At 39.7% G+C, this 12,994-nt stretch overlaps 1 protein-coding gene across 1 annotated transcript; it reads left to right on the plus strand.

The window, feature by feature from the left end:
* Positions 1 to 7,500: 7,500 nt before the first annotated feature.
* LOC140862748 (uncharacterized) lies at positions 7,501 to 7,946 on the plus strand. The gene is made up of 2 exons (XM_073265784.1): positions 7,501 to 7,723; positions 7,768 to 7,946. The coding sequence occupies exons 1-2, from the start codon at positions 7,501 to 7,503 to the stop codon at positions 7,944 to 7,946; spliced, it is 402 nt and encodes a 133-aa protein (XP_073121885.1).
* The last annotated feature ends 5,048 nt before the right edge of the window (positions 7,947 to 12,994 follow it).

Here is a 12,994-nt window from a genome sequence, read left to right on the forward strand (position 1 = left end):
GAGATGTCAAAAAGGGGGAAGTATCCAGAAAATCAGTTGATACCGAATGCCAAAGGAAATGAGGTATATTTACTTTGTTTCAGCAACGTCGGTATAATAGGTTTTTATTGTGTTTTATCAATGATTGCTTGTAAACATAACTTGTATCAATGCAATTCATCTTTGTAATGAATTCATTTTGTAAATTCTCTTCATAATGATTTTTAGGGACTAGGTTTTGTCATCACCAAAATGTTGGAAAAAACTGGCGGTCAGATCAATCACGATTGATACCCGGTGCAGCGGAAGTTTAAAATTTTTATCATGGAACAATTCCATGGTGTGGGTATCAACCATTCAACGATTAAATTATTGTGTGTGTAAAATTCAAATAACAATTAATTAAATTTTACCTTCAATCTCGAAGCGAGATTAATGGACACCAACAGAATTAATCTGCTCTTGTTGTCTCTCCCAGGAACCGATGAACTCCTTCAATCAGGTCCACGAATAGGGTTTAAATCCCTCTGATAGATTGCACTAGAAAATCTATCAGAAGTTTTCTGCGAAGAGATTAAACGAATCTGATTCGTTATTCCTGACTGCGATTCAAAATCACAGACCGAAATTTCTCGGGCAGAGTATGGGAGGTCGGCCGATTATTTCTTTGAGAGGCTAGGGTTTTCGATTTTTGCTTCTCAAAAATAATGAGCTGTTGTGTTTAATTTCTGTACTGAAATAACTTATTTATAATGCAGGCCACTAACACCTTAGGGCCCATTAGTCATAAGTTGAGGCCCGACAAGCAAAGCCCGCTCGTTCAGAAATTAATATAAAATTCATCGTGACTCCAATTGATAAACCGATTTTACCAATGTGCACAGAAACCATTTCTGCACATTTTAAAGTCAAAATAAATTTTCCTGAATCCGAATTCAGTGGTTTCCTAAAATGTCCATCCCTATGTCATTTTAGGAAATCCTACTCCCTTACTCTTATTTAAGAAGTCCAACTCCTTAGTTCATTAAATTTAACTCTTTAAATTTAACTATCTCAACGGGGATTAAAACTCCATTACACTGTGTGACCCTCAATGGTTCAGGGATACAGCTAGCCGTGGGCTCACAACTCCTTGTGACTCGGAACAACACTTTCCGACTTGCCCAACGAATCATGGTAAAGCGCCTAGCAACATCGCCCCATGATTCCCTAGGTATCACTGATAGTGCCTACAAGAACCAGTAGATTTTGGTTAGCGTACAGTACGGTCCCTTCATCCATATATCCCGATCGAATCAACAACCATTGGTATATCGAGAGTCGCTCAAGATTCGATAACTATGCAATGCATCTTGAAGATCAAATTAGTGACATCGCATGTGCTACTAAGAAACCATTTCTTAAATCACATCAAGTACTCTGGCCAGAGATTTGTCACACTAATATCTCCTCAGATCGCATAGGATATCCACACTCGCAAGTATGTGGTGAATCCTTGACAACAATGCATTGACTCCTATATGTGTCGTAACTGTACCCAATCTCGACACCTGATGACCCCATAGAGTCGGTAAACGAGTCAAAGCACAGCACTAGCATATAGAGTCTCCATGATGTTTCAAGTCGTAAGGACTAATGGTGTACAACCAAAACCGCGGACTTTATCCACTCGATAAGTGATAACCACTTGGAAAGTCCGGATAGGGTAGTTCGATTATTCATCCTATGAATATCCATTTGCATGCTTCGAACATCTCCATTTTCCCTACCAATGAAACGTGGTACTCCGCATCGCAAATGCTAGTCTCAAACTCGAGCGATCCTTATCCTTATTATCGGACGGCTCAATCGACTAGGAACGGTTTTAGAATATACAGTGACTATAAGATGTATTTCATGATAGACATCTCCATGTTCTACCACATCTTACATACACTATAGTATATTCAAGGTCTTTATCAAAACAACAATAGTATATCACAATATAACAATATGAAGTAATATAAAGTCATTGCCATAAAAGTGTAAATAATATTAAACAAAAGATTGTTTATACAAAGAGTCATCAAAGCCCATAGCCACACAGTTGGCTCACTGGGCACCCACTCTTACAATCTCCCACTTGCCCTATAGCCAACTAGTCATACTACGTAGACCATTGCTTCGCGATGTTTGTCAAACAATGGTCCTGGCAAGGGCTTAGTAAGCGGATCAGCGATATTGTCTGCAGAGGCCACTCGTTCGACAATGATGTCTCCTCTTTCCACAATCTCCCGGATTATGTGGTATTTCCTCAGTACGTGTTTGGATCTTTGATGAGACCTTGGTTCCTTTGCTTGAGCAACGGAACCCGTGTTGTCACAGTACACCGGGACTGGACCAACAAATTCAGGAATGACGCCCAACTCTTGGACGAACTTCCTCATCCAAACGGCCTCTTTAGCAGCAGCTGATGCTGCAATGTATTCAGCCTCAGTGGTGGAATCCGCTGTGGTGTCCTGCTTGGAACTCTTCCAAGAGACAGCACCGCCATTGAGCATGAACACAAATCCAGAGGTTGACTTCGAGTCATCCACATCACTTTGAAGCTAGAGTCGGTATAGCCTTCCAATTTGAGTTCTCGTCCTCCATAAACCATGAACATATTCTTAGTCCTTCGCAAGTACTTAAGAATGTCCTTCACGGCTTTCCAATGCATTTGACCAGGATTAGACTGATATCTGCTCGTGACACTCAGAGCAAATGCTACATCCGGTCTGGTAGATATCATCCCATACATGATACTACCTATAGCTGACGCATATGGTACATGTGTCATATTCTCTATCTCTTCATCAGTCTTGGGACACATAGACTTGGATAGAGAAACTCCATGACACATGGGTAGATGTCCTCTTTTGGACCCATCCATTGAAAACCGTTTCAATATGGTATCGATGTAGGTTGATTGAGTGAGTCCTATCATTCTCTTAGACCTATCTCTATAGATCTGTATCCCAAGAATGTAGGATGCCTCTCCCAAATCCTTCATCGAAAATCTACCTGATAACCATATCTTTGTTGACTGCAACATCCCTACATCATTCCCAATGAGTAGGATGTCATCAACATAAAGTACTAAGAATGTCACCGCATCCTTAACTACTTTCTTGTACACGCAAGGTTCCTCCGGTTCTTGATTGAAACCAAAATCTTTAATTGTTTCATCAAAATTTCTGGTTCCAACTTCTTGATGCTTGTTTTAGACCATAAATTGATCTCTGAAGCTTGCATACCTTATGCCCGCTTCCCATGGATGTGTACCCCTCAGGCTGCTTCATATAGATTTCTTCCTTAATGTCTCCATTAAGAAAAGCAGTCTTCACATCCATTTGCCATATCTCATAGTCATACCATGCAGCAATGGCAATAAGGATTCTTATGGACTTGAACATAGCAACTGGTGAAAAGGTTTCATCATAGTCAACTCCTTGCCTTTGAGTATAACCTTTCGCCACCAATCGCGCCTTGTAGGTCAATACCTTACCATCAGGCCCAAGCTTTCTTTTGTAGATCCATTTACACCCTATTGGAACAATTCCATCGGGAGGATCTACTAAAGACCAAACTTGGTTTGTATGCATCGAATCCAATTCTGACTTGCATAGCTTCAAGCCATAAAATTTGAATCCGCATCAGAAATTGCTTCCTTGAAGTTTCTTGGATCACATCCAATGTCGGGTTCATCTTGATCCCCTTCAAGAAGAAGACCATATCGAACTGGAGGTCTAGAAGTCCTTTCGGATCTTCTAGGTGCAGGCGTGTCCAGCAATGGTTCCTGAGGTGTAGGATCGTTATTTTGTATTTCGGGTTCTTCTCGAACTTCTTCGAGTTCCATCATCTCGCCTTTCTTATCCAATAAGAACTCCTTCTCCAAGAAGGTGACATTCCTAGAAACAAACACCTTTGTTTCAAGCAGGATAATAGAAATAATATCCGATTGAATTCTTCGGATACCCTACAAAATAACATAAGCTGGATCGACTATCCAACTTATCTCCCACTGTCCGCTTCACGTAAGCAGGACATCCCCAAATCCTCAAGTACGAATACTTAGGAGCTTTGCCATTCCATAACTCGTATGGTGTTTTGTCCACTGCTTTAGTGTGGACGTTGTTCAACAACAATACCGCCGTTTCAAGCGCATAGCCCCAAAACGAAGGTGGAAGCTCAGTGAAGCTCATCATAGATCGAACCATGTCCAACAAAGTTCGATTACGACGCTCCGATAACACCATTAAGCTGTGGTGTCATAGGAGGAGTCAACTGAGAGAGAATCCCATTCTCTTTCAGATAGTCCAAAAACTCGGTACTCAAGTATTCTCCACCTCGATCCGATCGAAGTGCTTTAATACTTTTACCTAGCTTGTTTTCTACTTCAGCCTTGAATTCTTTGAACTTTTCAAATGCTTCAGACTTATATTTCATTAAATATAAATACCCATACCTTGAATAATCATCAGTAAAGGTAATGAAGTAGGTGTGGCCATGTTGAGTCCCTACTCTAAATGGACCACAAACATCTGTATGGATCAAATCCAACAGATTCTGACTACGCTCAGGTTTCCCCTTAAAAGGAGATTTAGTCATTTTTCCTTTTAGGCAGGATTCACAAGTAGGTAGAGAGTTGATATCAGACATATCAAACATGCCCTCTCCCACTAGCTTGTTCATCCTCCTTGAGGAAATATGACCTAGCCTAGCATGCCAAAGGTTTGCCGGTTTTGACTATCGATTTTCCTTTTGTTTGTTGTCGCCGGTTTATCAACATAATTCACTGGAACGTCTTTTAGTTTTAAGTTGTATAGATCGTTTTCAAGTTGTCCATTTCCAATTAAACATTCATTCTTGTAAATATTGCAAATCCCATTCACAAAATTGCAAGAATAACCATCTCTATCAAGCATAGAAATAGAAATAATGTTTTTAATTAAATCTGGCACAAATAAAACATCTCTTAACAATAATTTAAAACCGTTCTGCAAAGTCAAACAAACATCTCCAATGGCCGTAGCTTCAACTCTGGAACCATTCCCGAGCCTCAGCTGGGTCTCACCCATTCTAAGCCTGCGACTTCTTGTCATCACCTGCAAATCATTGCAAATGTGAGATCCACATCCGGTATCCAATACCCAAGAAGTTGTATTAAGTGACATGTTTATTTCAATATAGAACATACCCTTTGCAGTTCCCAACTGCTCAAGATATTCCTTGTAGTTGCGCTTCCAATGACCCGGCTTCTTGCAGTAATGGCAAACATCCTTGGATTTTCCATTGTTTGAAGCCTTTGTCTTTTGCTTCTTCTCGGGCTCGACTTTCTTGGGTGGGGTAGAACGTTTCTTGCCCTTCATACTTGGCCCCTTCTTAGCAGAAGATGAGGAGCCCACCAAGAAAGCTGGCTTATCCTTCTTAAGTGTGGATTCATATGTAACGAGCATATTGACCATCTCTTCTAGGGTGGCCTCTATCTTGTTCATATTAAAATTATCACAAATCCATCAAATGAAGAAGGAAGAGACAGAAGCAATAAATCCACATTGAGTTCATGCTCCAACACCAAATCTAGGGTCGCCAACTTCTGTATGAGCCATATCACTCGTACCCCATGATCACGGACCGAAGTCCCTTCACGCATGCGGCACGTCATCAACTCCTTAACAGTAGCGAACCTTTCAGCCCTCGACTGAGCCCCAAAAAGTTCCTTGAGTTGCGCATGAATGTCAGCAGCATTCACCGTGTCCTCAAATCGCCTCTGGAGTTCATCAGACATCGAGGCTTGCATATAGCATTTGGTCTTGATGTCATGGTCACACCATGCATCAAGTTTGGCCAATTCCTCCGGACTTATGTCAGCTGGTGCTTCCTTCGGAGGTGCTTTCTCTAACACGTAGAGCATTTTCTCCGAAGTTAAGACAATCTTCAACTTCCGGAACCATTCCGTATAGTTGGCGCCAGTCAACTTGTTTTGTTCGAGGATCGAGAATAATGGATTTCGCGAATTCATTGTATGAAATACTGAAAAGAAAAACAGACATATATCAATGATTGTTTAACAATTTACTAAGACATAAAATAGGCGAATTTAATTTTATGAATCTCACTCCCACTATTTTAACGATTTCACCACCACCCTCTAGTGAAAACGGGAAACTTTTTCCTTAGTGAGAACATGGAGTCCAATTGACAAACTTATGGTCCCGAATAATATCAGCCAACCATAATTCTCAAAAGGTAGAGCCCAATTGCTTCCAAAGCAACCCCCATGTGTTTACCTCATGTCCAATAAGGGCCCAATAATATGACGCCGTTTAAAGTGACATGTCAAGATGACCCATCAATATTAAGTTGTGATGGACGGTCGCCATGTGGATCTCCCAATAATATGAGCCGATCCCATGGGAGTTCCACCCAACTTACAACATTTGTCGATCCAATGTACAGCTTTCCGACGGACGTGCCCCCCCAATAATATGAGCCGGACCGTATCCGCGGGTAGCATCACATACATTGACCGTTGATGGAAGGTGGAACATTTAAACAAATTTAAATTTCCTTTATTTATCTTGATATAATTTTAAATCATATTTAAAATGAGGGATTTTTAATTATAAAAAAATATTTGTCTCATCATATTTAATTTATTGCATGCTTGCCGGATTCACGCAATTATGTCTAAACATGCATACAATCATAATATCAAATATTATATAGGATGATCGATTCCATTTCTAATTGACCCGTGGTTGCCAATCACGGGTCTTAGTCCAATCCTAGGTGATATGCAGTATGCAATGCAATCCTATTACATGTGCTTCCAATTTACATTTCTTCAGTCTTTATTGTCTGCTGGGCCCACCGTCTTCAAATCTTGATCTCCCACTAAATCTAATGTATTTACAATAAATAACAATGACAAGTAGGGGATACATTTTTAGGGGTGGGAACGGGCTATAAACCAAGCCCACTTTTATTACATATGACATTCATATCGGACCATAAACCAGGCCCATTAATAAAACCAACAACAATAAAAACAAAATGTAAATTCCTAACATACACCTACAAAATTGGTCATGGCAATCGATCATCCTTATCCAATAACATTTAATTCAAAATTAATTTATTGGATAACATGCAGTGGCAATTCAAATTTAAACAAGATAAAATCATATTTTATATATAAAATCTCATTTCACATATAAAATCATATTTTATCTCTATATCAAATAAAATCATATTTTATCTCATTTCTGCAATAAGATTTTTAATACCTTGCTCACTAAGTATGGTGTCAGGCATAAGGTGGCGTGTGCATACCATCCTCAAACCAATGGCCAGGCGGAGATCTCTAACCGGGAAATCAAGCAAATCTTGGAGAAAACGGTTAAGACAAATTGGAAAGATTGGGCAATCAAGTTAGATGACGCCATTTGGGCTTACCGCACCGTATTCAAAACGCTCATTGGGATGTCTCCTTACAGGATGGTTTTTGGTAAGTCATGTAATTTACCTTTGGAGTTGGAGCACAAGGTGTTTTGGGCTATCAAGAAGCTAAACATGGATCTCGAAGCATCCGGGGAGTTGCGGAAACTACAGTTGAATGAATTGGATGAATTTCAAAGTGAAGCATATGAGAATGCCAAGCTATACAAAGAGCAAACAGAGTGGCATGATAAAAACATTGTGCATAGGGAATTCGAAACGGGTCAGAAAGTTTTGCTATTAAGTCTCGTTTGAAATTATTTCCAGGGAAGTTGAAATCGCGATGGTCAGGGCCGTTTCTCGTAGAGACTGTTTATCCCCATGGTTCCATTGAATTGCGATGTACCGATGGAAGAGTTTTCAAGGTAAATGGGCAGAGATTCAAGAACTACTTTGGCAATGAAGTACCACCCGCATCCAGCACATTGCTTAATGATCCCAACTAAAGACTGGTGCAAGTCGGGCTGCGGACTTTAAACCAAACGCTTTTTGTGAGGCCACCCAAATTTTTAGTTTTTTGTTTTTGCTTTCTCGTTTTAATTTTGCTTTTTAGTTTTTACTGTTAATTTTGTTGTTTTGGAAGTAATTTTTTTTTTTTATGATTTTTTTCAGTATTTTGGATGCCAATCTCGAGCCAAAGGGGCGCCCGCGCAGTCACATATTCAATCCAATAAAATTTTTTCGAGATTGAGGGGCGCCCGCTCTGATCTTAGGCGCGCCCGCGCCGCTCCTGCAGTGATTTTGTGAATTTTTCGAGATGAAGGCGCGCCCGCCCCACTTTCAGCGCACCCGCGCCGTTTTTGTGCCGTAATGGGTGCCAATTTTTTGAAATAAAGGCGCGCCTGCTCCTCTACATTGAGCGCCCGCCCCGCAATCTTTTTCTTCATTATATCCGATTCCTTTTCTTTCCTTTCTCCCAAATTTTTCCCTAATTTCTCTTCCGCCTCCTTCCTTATGTTTTTTTCCCTTCTTCGTCTGATTTGACCGTCTATCTCCTAATCTCCAACATACACCATTCAATTTCTTTCATCACTATCTTCTCCAATCGGATCGGTGTTATCATAGTGTCAAGGGAAAGCTTCGGTTCTAATTTCGGAGGGTTCTACAACGGGGAGATTTTTGCTTATCTACTTTTATCGGACTCATTTGGATTTGGAGTAAGTTCGTTCTTTTTTTGGTTCTTATAAACGTGATTTGGGTGGTGAGTTTTCCGATATCCTATATCTTGCGATTCGTGGGTATTGATGTTTTGATATTGGATAATCGTTCTTTGGAGTTTGGATTCTTTTGGATTGTCGTGAAGCATTTGTTGTTGTGTGTGGATTGTGGATTAGATTTAAGTTTGGGGGAGTTTTGATTGTGGCAAATTGGTTAATTGTTGCGTGACTTGTGGTGCATACTAAGTGTTTGATTCATGGCACCAAAGAAGAAACAAAAATCTGTTGCATCCTCTTCTCATGATAATCCGGAGCCTGAGCCGTAGCGTTTTCTGGAATGAGAGTGCCGAACAACATTATCAAAATTGTCTAGGCAAAACGATATTATTGGAGCGTGGGTTTGATACGACTTCGGGATTTGGGAACGATGAGTTTTTGAATACAATTGGTAGGGCTGTGAATGGGCGTCAATGGTTAAATTTTGTTAAGCCACCTCAGGATGCAGTCGTCCCAGTCGTTCGTGAATTTTATGCGAACTTGAAAGTAAAGCACGTGCAGTTGAAAGTGCTTGTTCGAGGCCAGCTGGTGCCTTTTGATGCTCACACTATTAACACCCTGAACAACCTTCCGCCAGTATTTCACGATGAGTATGCGGAGTACCGAGCGAATGAAGTGGATTACGCGGCAATTCTGAGCCGTATTTGTGTTCCGGGCGCGGAATGGCGCATGGGCCGTGATCATCAGCCTTCCAAGTTGAAGAAGACCGAGCTAATTCCTGATGCTAAGCTGTGGTATAACTTTGTGTGTGCTCGTCTTAAACCGACTGACCACGAGCTTGAGGTGACACGAGAACGAGCGATTCTTGTTTATTGTATTTTGGAGGGCAAAGCAATCGACTTGGGACAGATTTGTCAAGCAACTATTCAGGGTGTGGCGGCAGGTAAGACGACTAGCGGGTTTGCATTGCCCGCACTTATCACTGATCTTTGTGAGGCTGCTGGAGTTGAGTGGGGCCAGAATGAAGAATTCTTGAAAGCTACTGCTCCGATTGCTTGTCAAACTCCTTTTCGCATGATACCGGCTTCTGAGCACCGAACTCGCGCTGAGAGACGAGATTTTAATGAGAGAGCAGCTGCACGAAGCGGCCCTGCACCCCGACCTCAGGTTCCCCCTGTTGCGCCCGATCGTGTTGCTCTTCTGGAGGATGAATTGAGAGCGCACCATCAAGAGTTTCGGACATTTCAGCAGACTACTGGTGCCTTTATGGACTACATGATGGATTTTACAGATGCTTTGAGACATCAGTTTCCACAGGCTGCTAGTTTGACTCATCCATTTCCTCTGTATCCACAGTGGGCGCCCAATTTTGGCCCTTCAGGTCCGTCCCATACTGATGCTGCTGATGATGGCGACGACCACTGACGATCGTCGTTTGTGGTACATGTACTTTATGCTTTCTTGTTTTAATTCTTTGAGGAAAATGAATGTACTAAGTTTGGGGGAGTTGTGTCAGTTTTGACTTTTATTGTTTTTGTTTAGTTGCTTTTGCTTTTGTTTTGTTTTTATTTTAGTTGTTTGGTTCTTAGTAGTTGTGTTGTATTGGTGTGTGGCTGAATTTGAGAAATCATGAATGAAATGGATTGATGGCCAATGATGTTAATTTTTGTTTTGTAACTGAAATCTATGACTACCTGCCTAGCTGACAAAATTTTGAAATAAACGGAACCAAGTGAACAATTGAACTCATATATATTCTGTGATTTTGCTTGAATCTGAATCTTGAGACAGACAAACATAAAAATGATTGAGGCATTGTTTGTACTTTTTGGGCCTTGAATTTTATTGAATCAATTTATCCTTAGTTGCCCATTTGAGCTTACACGCATATTAGTACTTAGAGGTACGAGAATTCTGAAACTTGTTGTGAAAATCATCGTTTACTGTTGATGATTATTCCTTTCTGCACTGATTGAGATTTGTATGATTTAATTGTGGATTGAGACTTGTCTAAAACTAGTTCGGACACCCCTCGAGGCGAAATACGGGCAAAACTGTTATTAGGAATGATTTATGCGATTTTTCTGAATTCGTTTGAGCCTTTCAAGCTACCTATTATATATGTTATCCCTAGTTCCTTGTTTGAGCCGTATTGAAAATCGAATGGCATGCGTGTAAACGTGTGATTAAACCCCATTCGTCATTATTTCAAGGTCTTACATTAATTACTTGAATAGCTTATACACTATTTCCTACCTTTAAGGGAGTAAATTGAATGCTAAATTGTTATATGCTCTAGTTTTTATTTGTGAATATGGAATGGTGTTGTGGATGAATGGAAATGAGGAAGGTAGTAGAAAAGAAAAGGAGTTGAAAAATTTGTGGTTGAAAAAAGTTGTGAAAAAAGTTGTGAAAAAATTGAAAAATCAATGAAGTGAAATAAGTGTGAAGTTGTGAATGAAAAGGAGTTGACATTAGAGTTTGAGCATAAATGTGAATTACTCCTTATTTGAATTCTTTTCCTTCATTTGTAGCCATGAGCCAGGCCTTGCATTATAAGCTTATTAAGTCCTATTGACCGAGTCAGAGTTGCCCAATATACTAGTGGAGAGGGGTTGCGAGAATTTAGCTTATGAACTGTTGATTGAAACTTTAATGATTATGGATTCTTGATCGAAACACGCACACACTACGTTCTTGAATTAAACCAATTGAGTGTGGTTGTGATGATATATCCTTGAATTTGATCTTGTTCTACCATGAAAGTCATCATGATTTGTGAATGTTTGAATTGAGTTAAGAGAAGAGTATTTTGAAACGTGAGTTGCGGATTTTAGGAGTTTATGAGGTTGAATTATTTTTCTGGCTAACTTATTTTTCAAGTGTTAGTAGGATAGATATGATTTGATTTAAATTGTTTTGGAATTCCATACTGAGGTCATTAATCCATAGTCATTCTTGATGGTTGTTGTTCTTGCAATTGAGTGGAGTTTGTGTTAGTTTTGCTCGAGACGAACAAAAGTTCAAGTTTGGGGGAATTTGATAAGTGCATTTTGTGCACTTAATTTGTATATGGTTTTACTTGACTTTTGGAATTTATTGGTAGATATTGCGTGAAATTGTTGTTGTTTTTGTGTTTGTAGGAAGTTATGGACTTCGATGTGTTCAAGTGGAAATAAGCTTAAAAATGAAAGTTTACAAGGAAATTCAAAAGTTGGAAAAGAAAAGAAAAAGGCTGAGTTCGAGCATACGGGGCGCCCGCCCTAATCATAGGCGCGCCCGCGCTGTTATTGAAGAACCCAAGAAAAAAAGTCGAGCTGAGGGCACGCCCGCGCTGACCCTAGGCGCACCCGCGCCGTTGAAGAATATTCAAAGGATTGTTTTGCAAAGTGGAGGTGCGCCCGCCCTGTTCACTGCGCGCCGCGCGTCGTCTGTTTGGAATATTAGAGTCCGACTGTTTATGGAAACTTTGGGGGATATCTTTGGTATTATTTTTGACGATTGTTAGGTCATATTTAAGGGATTTTTCTGAGTCATTAAACGATCTATCAGCCGCCAATACACACAAGATTCTAGAGAGCACTTTTGTGAGTTTTTGGAGTTGAAGAATTGAAGATTGCTTGGAACGAAGACGAAGACTTTTCGACCGGACACGGAAGAAAGACTACGGCTTTGTTTCTTCTTTTTATTTTCTTTTGATTGTTGAATTATGTTTGAGATATTAAACATGATCTGGTTTTTATTGAATTTGAGCATGAACTAAACTTTTCTAGTCTAGAGGTTGACGTAGCTTGGTTGAGACATATTCATGAATCTTTGATTTTAATAAATTGAATTTCTATAGATTAATTGTGTTTCTAGAATTGAATGTCTTCTTAATTTACTGGCCATAAATTGAGTTGTTATATTTACTTAGAATCATTGCTCGGGAGAGAGGATTTTGAGTAGGATCAATAGGAAACTACACTGTTAATTGTTTATATAGCTCGGGAGAGTATATAGCTTAAATAGAACCTTTAAGAAAATCATTTTACACATATCACTACATCTAGATTTTTAATAGGGATATTGAAATCGAATTGTAGTTGATACACTCTATTTGTTGCTCGGAAGAGGGGAATAGAATCATCTAAGTGTTCTTGGTTATTAATCGAAGGAAATTCATAAAATAGATTAATTAGGATTGAATATTGTCGAGACCAAGTGAAATCAAAACCTCTGGATTATTTTTCTCTGATTGATAATTCCTCGAAATTTGTGTGTGTGTGAGCTTGATAATTCCTCATTATTTATTTTATTTCTTCTGCAAAATTCTCGAAGTTTGATTTTTTAGATAAAAT

The sequence above is a fragment of the Henckelia pumila genome, chromosome 4 (assembly GCF_033568475.1).
Source record: "Henckelia pumila isolate YLH828 chromosome 4, ASM3356847v2, whole genome shotgun sequence".
Taxonomy (NCBI): domain Eukaryota; kingdom Viridiplantae; phylum Streptophyta; class Magnoliopsida; order Lamiales; family Gesneriaceae; genus Henckelia; species Henckelia pumila.

Coding starts and splice junctions, on each gene's coding strand:
- LOC140862748 (XM_073265784.1), top strand. CDS start 7,501: ATGGTTTTTGGTAAGTCATGTAATTTACCTTTGGAGTTGGAGCACAAG. Junction 7,724..7,767: donor GCATAGGGAATTCGAAACGG/GTCAGAAAGTTT, acceptor AATTATTTCCAG/GGAAGTTGAAATCGCGATGG.